Below are 8241 nucleotides of genomic sequence, written 5' to 3' on the forward strand. Positions count from 1 at the left end.
ACAAATATTCCTCGTAATGATCTTACGACGCAAAATAATGGTTCTCAAACAAAGAAGTTACGATCAAATATATCTATGGATATACATTTTGATGAAAAAAATAATGTGTTAACCACTAATGTAACACATCACGAGGATCAGTTGGAAAATATGTACAATTTTTGAGGATATGGAAAATAAATATCATGATAGATATGATCATCATTTAATTGATAATGAAGACAATTATATACTTCCAAAAAGGAATACGTTTAGAAAATTTATTAATAAAAAATTAAAGAAGAAACACATTCACATATCTAATATATGGAATATATAATATAACAAATATATATATATATATATATATAACGATTTTTTTTTTGTTATTTATAATATACAAAAAAAAAATAAAATAAATTATCTATATATTTTTTATTTTTACATTAAATAATATTTCCATGCCATAGATATAATGTTTGATTGATATTAAATATATATAAATGATTATTATTAAAATATAAAAATTGAAAGAATATTTTAAAATAACAAAGATGAAATATTTTGTGTTTTTATTCATAATATTTCCTGTTTATTTTTTTATCGTTTGAAATAATTTTTATGATTTCTTTTTTTTTTTCATCCAGAATATTTGTTATATATGTGTAAAACTTTGTCATATATTTCTCAATTTTTCTAAAAAAATTAAAATAAAAAATTATATATATATATATATATATTTCCTTTTTTTATATAGTTGATTCCTTTTATTTATTTTTTTTTTTTTATTTGTTTTCTTTCTAACTTTTCTAATTTTTTAACAATATATGAATTATTATAATGAAAGTTCATATATAATATATCATTATTTATATTCATATACATTTTATAATTAGTGATATAATTTTCATTAAATTTTGCTTTTTCTTTTGTTTGTTCTACATTAAGATTGTTATATACGTTGTTAATTTTTTTCATTAGATCATTTAAATCATCTAAAAAAATTCAATCATATAAATAAATAAATATATATATATATATGCATAGATTTATATTTTTAATCTCAATTTTTCTTACAATTTATGGAATTATCTATATAGTGAATTTTTATTAAACTTGTCACTTCTTTCTTTTTATCTTTGATGTTATCTTCATTATGTCTATAATAAAATAAAATATATATATATATATATATATATTGTGATATTTTAAAAATATAAAATTAATACCCTACATATATAATTATACCATTTAATTTTCATTTTTTTTTACTAAGAAGGTACGCTAACACTATAATATATATATATATATATTTATATATATAGGAATATATAAATTCATATGTAGTTCAATATTTATAATATATATATATTATTGCCTACTATCATTTCATATCATTAATAATGTTACTTATTAGAGAGTAAAGAAAAATTACAAGGCAATAAATTTAAAAGATGTATGAAAAAAATAAAATTGTTATATAAATTTTCATAAAATGAATATAAAAGATTTGCTAATAAAATTCTTATGTTCAAAACATATTGTTCAAATAATTTTTTTAATTCCCTTTTTCTTCTTATAATACTATTAGGATTATCATCCCTAATTTTTATTTCTTCACTTAATTGATCAAATGTTTTTATAAAATTTATTTGCAAATAATTTATTCTATCACTAAAATAGAAATATATATATATATATGTATTATATTAATGTGTTACAATATTTTAATACACATAATATTTTTTTTTTATACTTGCTTAATTTCTCATGATGCTCATAAATATGAAAAAAAACAAAATAGCTAATTTTCTTCGATAAAACTTTTAAAAAAATAGCTAGTTGAAAAATGTCATTAATATACTAAAAAGTGGGGAAAAAAAAAAAAAAAAAATAAGAAATAGGTATCAAATGAACGGTATTTATAAGTCTCAACTACTAATAAACAAAAGCACACACACATAAATAAATAAATATATATATATATATATATTTTATATACTCTTCCTTTTTAATTATTCATTTTATTATACTACCAAACTTACTTCATTTTGAACCTTTTGAAAATTCTTATTGTTCTCATCAAAGATCTGTAAACTTATAATTTGAGAAAAAAACTTTTCAAATAAATCAAATATAATTTTTTTTTCAAAGTGAAATAAATTAGTTAATTCTATTTTATAATATAAATGATTTGGTAAATATAAAAATGAAGACATGGACTTTTTATTTATCTTTATATTTTGAATTTGTATAATATTATTTTTTGGACTCTTTTCATTTAATATATGATTTTTATATATCATATAAGACATATCATATGATATGTATAATAAATGTTGAGCGTTTTCTTTCTTTTCCTTCATAATATTATTACAATCATCAATTTGAATAACCTTACAAATATAGTAAATGATATATGAACAGATATATAAAAAAAATTTAATATCACAATATTTTTTATTGATAATATTACTTATTATGTAAGTTTGAATGTCTTCTGTGCAATCAAAATTTTTTGGTGTATATTTATCTTTCTGTTCATTATATTCTTTTAAATTTTTAACATTAAAAAAATTATTTTCTTCATTTTTATTAATATCAATCATGTTATTTAAATGATTGAATTTTTTGTTTTTATTTTTTTTTATATTTTCCTTATTATGTTTCTCAATTTCAATGACATTTTTTTCCTTTTTAAAAATACCCTTATCCTTTTGTTCATATTTTAATTGATTTATAAACATTTCGAAGGTGATCAATTTGTCATTATATTCTTCAATATTATTATTTTCAGAGAAAAGTAAATCATTAATATTTTGAAATATTTTGAAAAAAAAAAAAAAATTATTTACAATAGAATTATTAGATTTGATATCTAATTCGTAAATGTTTTTTATTTTCTGGAATATATTTATTTTATAAATATAATTCTGTATATCTTTAAATTTGTTTTCAATATTTATGTTGTCAATATTAGAATTCATATTTTTATCTTTTAAAATAATATTATTATTATTATAAGACGTATTCTTGTTCTTCTTATATGTTCCTTTTTTCACATTTTTATTTTCCATAGTATATAATATATTCATTTTGTTATTTTTTAATACATTTATATTACCATTAATATTATTATTATGATCATTTTTTATTTTATTTTTATTTCCATATTTTTGTTTTTTTTCATTAATATCTACCTCCTGTTCTTGTACCACATTTTGATAATTCCTTTTTATGTTTTTATAAGAAATAATATCCTTTTTAATATGATAAATTAAAACATAAAATATTAAAATATTATTTTTTATTTCTTCTTTTATAGATAAATAATTTATCATGTCATTATTTGTAGACAATTTTTTATTTCCTTCATCATTTATTATGTTAATTTTATTATTGATACATTTTGATTTTATAATTTTGATTTTATTATTAAATATATAAAGATTTGCATTGTATAAATTATCTATGTCTTGTTTTTTTTTTATAACAGAATGTGCAAATTCGTTAGAACATTTTATTCTTTTTACAATTTCTTCTTTATCAAAATTTTTGCCATCAATATTTACGATCATTTCATAATACTTTTCTAATTTTTTTATTTCTTTATTTAATTTATTTAACATATTTTCTAATTCTTTCATAAAATTATTATAAGTCTCTTTAAAATTTTCAAACAATGTTACATATGTTCTATAAAAATTATCAAAATTTTCTATTTTTTCTGATAATATTTTTTCTATATTTTTGATACAAGTTTGCATGTTTTTTTCTTCTACTGAATCATTTATAATATTTGTATATATATGTATTAACTCATTTAATTTGTTTGTAGAAATTACATATATTTCTTTATTTTTTAAGAATTTCTCATTCAATTGATTATAAACTTGATTTATGCTTATCTCATTTTTATTAAATATTTCGTTTAGATGTGTTTCATCTATATGTTCAAAATAATTACTATATTTTATCTTTTCTGTAGTTGTTTTTATTTTTAATAAATATTCAAACAAAATGCTTTTGAAATATTCATAATAATTTGCTACAAAAGGTTGAAAACTTTCTTTCAGATTATTAACATTGAATAAAATGTTAACATAATTTATAGATGTATCAAAAAATATTTGGGGCAACGAAAAAGAAACATTCCAATGTCTGTCAGTTATAATATTTTCTTTTTTCTTTTTAATATTTCTTGAAATTATTTTTCTTTTAATATAACTAATATTATTTTGTATCAAACTTTTGTGATAAATACAAAATGGTTGTATATTAACATTTGTATTATTTTGTTCTACCTTTGATTTGTTTTTATTTTTTAAAGTCCTATTACTCTTACAATTCTTTAATAACAGTTTTATATTATATTCATAATTTGTATACACATATTGAATAATATTTGATATATCATAAATATATACATATTCTCCATTTATAAATTGATTTATTAATTTTATTTCATCCTCCTTATTTTTATTATTATCCTCTTTTAAAATAAAATTTTGTGTCTCAATATGTATATCATTCGAATTTTTTACATTCTCAATATCATCATTTTTATTTTGGCTAGCTATTTTGTTATTATCATCATTATGATTATTTTCTTTTTCTTTTTTTTTTTTTTTTTTTGGATTTTTTTTTTCCTGATCATTTTGATTTTCTTTTTGGCTAGCTACTATTTTGGTTTGTTTTAATAGAGAAAAAAAAAATTTGGAAGAATATTCCTTTAAATCTGTATGAATAAAATCACATAAATATTGTACTTTTTCATTTATATTTTTAATTATTTGTTTTAATTTGTCTACTAAGATATTATTCATATTTATTAAATTGTTTAATTCAATATAATCTTTACATTTTAAACAATTTTTTACATTTTCATTGTATTGTTTAAAATGTAGATAATAGTTTATTTTTAACTCTTCATTTTCCTTTTTGCACTTGAAAATATTTTCGCACATTTTATTTTCAATATTTACATTGGATAAGTGTAGATGAGTTCTTAACATTTCAATAAATTGAAAAAAGGATAATAAAAAATAATCATCTCTTAAATTTATAATATTATAATAATTTAATATATTTTCAATATATTTTTCAAAAATCATTTTATTTTTATTAATGAGTGCAAGGCTTTCTTCTTTGCTATAAATACTTTTATTATCTTCTTTACATTTTAATGTTTCATTGTTTATATTATTTATTATAATAAAATCGCTTGTGTTGTTATCATGATTAAATTGGTAATTAACCTGAGAGATATTATTATTATTATTATTATTACCATCCATTATAGTTGTTTTATAAAATGGTTTTTCAATATGGATGAAATGGTTTTCATCTGCAATATGTACATTCTGATTTATTTTATTTTCTTTTTTTTTATAATTCGCACCTTTTTTCATACCTCTTTTCCTTTCTTTATGCACCATTTTGTTCTGCTCCTCATCTTTAATAAGTAATAAAAATTGATCACAATTGAAGAGAACAAAAAAGATTACATCTCTATAACATATCAACTGTTTATAAATTTCATCATACATTTTAATATATTCTTCATAATAAGTATTTAAATATATATAAAAATCTTCATAAGTTTTAAAAAAAAAAAAAAAATTGGAAAAATAATCTTCCTTCTGTAATTCGATTCTTTTTTTATATATTGATTGATAATTATCTTGTAACCTTTTTAAAAAATAATTTAAAACTTTATCATTAGATAAATTGTTTATAAAATTTTCAGAAATGATTGAGAAAACATAACACGATTCTTCTTGATTTAATTGATTTATTATATGAAAGAAAAAAAGACACTCACATTTAGAATATTTTGTATATATACAATTATATAAATTCATTATATAATCATTGAATGAATTTAATAGTTGTGAAAAGAATAATTTATTATTTTCATTTTCTTTATGAATTAAATTATTTATTTCGATTTGATTAAAATAAATATTTTGTGTTAATTTTTTTTCTAACTCTTCTGTTTCTATATTTATCATATTTATAGATTCATTATATTTCTTTTCAAACTTAGATATGAATAATTTCATTTCTTCATTTATTTGTGTAAACGTATTTTTAATATTAGTCCATTTTTCTTTAATTACATTTTTTTTTTCTCGAATTTTTTTTTTCATTTGGTTAGTTAAATCTCTCTTTAAATTTTCAACAACAGTGTAAAAATTGTTGTCTTGGAAATTATTAGTTAATATCATTTTTTCATATATATTTGATAAAATTAAATCTTCATAATATGAAATTATAAATTTATAGTTATATCCATAATTAGGATTAGATTCTTTCTGATTGAAAACATTTTTAAGGTTAATAACTTCTTGGATATAATTATCTATCATATGAAACATATTTTCTACATTTTCTTTTAATCTATTTATATTTAATAAGGTTTCTCTTTTTATATCATCAATATAATTATTTATAATATTATGATATTCCTTTATGACATGGTTAGAAATATTTTCACATTTATCTAAATATCTATTATTAATTTTTAGTTTCAACTCTTGTATCCTTTTAAATGGTTCATTATTTATAATATTATTTAATTTTGATATATCATATATATCATCATCAGTATTTATTAAATTATTTTTATTTTTTATAATATTATCCTTTACTTCATCTTGTAAATTCTCCTTTTTATTATTATTTTCAAATACATTTTTAGAACATTCATTTGGTATATTATTACTAGGATTGTTACCATTTGAAATTATAACATTTTTTTTATCTTTATTTCTATTTATATTTATACCTTTAAATATGTCTTCTTCATTATTTTTCATATTTATATTTTTGATATCCCTTTCTGATATAATTATATTTATATTTTTTTCCATAAATTCATTGTCTCTATGAACTTTGAAATTTTTTATATCGTAAAATTGTTCTTTTGCTTTTTTTTCTTTAGTTAAATTCTCTTCTCTTTTTTTTTTTTCTAAAAAGAAGGTGTTAAAATTTTTGCTGAAAGTTGAAGAGTCCTTCATATTTTGCAAAGGAAAGCATGTAGAACTTAAACAAAAAATAAAATAAATAAATAAATTTATTTTATAATAAATATTGCCATTTTTTTTATATAAAGGCTTCTTTGAGAAAATATTTTTGATTATCTTTTGTCACGTTAGATATACATAATAACACAAATATATATATATATATATATGTTACATAACGTATAATATATATATTTATTTATATTTATATTAAATATAAATGAAGCAACGTTGAAATATTTATAAATGAGCTTATAAAAAAAGGATTGTATATATAAAAAGAATAAACTCATAAATATAAAGATTAAGAAGGAATACAAAATTTTTGAAAACTAATGAGCGCGATTTATTTTTTTGTCTTTTTCTATGCTCAAAGGATGGAGGCGGGAAAAAAAAAAAAATTAAAACAATAAATATAGGATGCTCTTATTTTTTTTAATTATGATATTTTATAAATTTAAAAAACATATAACATAATTTGAACAATAAGTCTTTTTAATTTTTTTAAAATGTTTTTTTTTTTTATTTCAAAAATTTATTATTTTTATAGATACACATAAGATAAAAAATAAAACATATATATATATATATATATATATATATTTTTTCCCTTTAGTATATTAATATAATAAAAAGAGTATTTTTACAGATAACCGTCCCATAAATATATACATATATCTTTAATTAGTTCATATTTTCTTACATTAAATGAAAAATATTTTTTGCATATATAATATCGATGATATAAATTTTTTTTTTTTTATATATTTTATGTATATATATTTCTCTTTTAAAAACAAAAAAAAAAAGGAATAGAATTAATCACCTTCCATTTTAACAAAAAAAAAAGGTGTAATTTTTTTTATTTTTTTCATATAAAAATATATTAATAACCCTTTTTGTGTAATTAATTTATATTTTTTCATTAATTTGTTTTTTTTTTAAATATACACGTTAATTTTGTTTAAAAACTTCTTTTCATAAGTGTCTACAATGTAATTTTTTTTTTTTATATATAATTTTAAGAGCTATACATGCACATAATAAAAATTGTTATGTTTCATAACATATATTTAATTATATATATATTTATGTTTTTTCTTTTCTCATTTTAAAATCCTCAAAAAAAATCATGACAAAGTTGTAAGTAAATAAATACATATATATATATATATATATATATATATATACATATATATATTATGTGCGTATGTGTTTTATTCCTTAAAATTTT

General features: G+C 17.0%; 1 protein-coding gene and 1 pseudogene across 1 annotated transcript, besides 1 other annotated feature; one reads left to right on the plus strand and one right to left on the minus strand.

Annotated features, from left to right (window-relative positions):
* Positions 1 to 165, plus strand: PGSY75_0421600 (EMP1-like protein, putative; annotated as a pseudogene; the record flags this gene model as incomplete).
* Positions 1 to 165: a sequence feature.
* Positions 166 to 551: 386 nt separating this feature from the next.
* PGSY75_0421700 (hypothetical protein) lies at positions 552 to 7001 on the minus strand (the record flags this gene model as incomplete). Its single annotated transcript, XM_018784261.1, has 6 exons — positions 552 to 675; positions 785 to 974; positions 1057 to 1139; positions 1390 to 1653; positions 1736 to 1842; positions 2025 to 7001. The coding sequence occupies 6 exons, from the start codon at positions 6999 to 7001 to the stop codon at positions 552 to 554; spliced, it is 5745 nt and encodes a 1914-aa protein (XP_018643423.1).
* Between the last annotated feature and the right edge of the window lie 1240 nt (positions 7002 to 8241).

The sequence above is a fragment of the Plasmodium gaboni genome, chromosome 4 (genome assembly GCF_001602025.1).
Source record: "Plasmodium gaboni strain SY75 chromosome 4, whole genome shotgun sequence".
NCBI lineage: Eukaryota > Apicomplexa > Aconoidasida > Haemosporida > Plasmodiidae > Plasmodium > Plasmodium gaboni.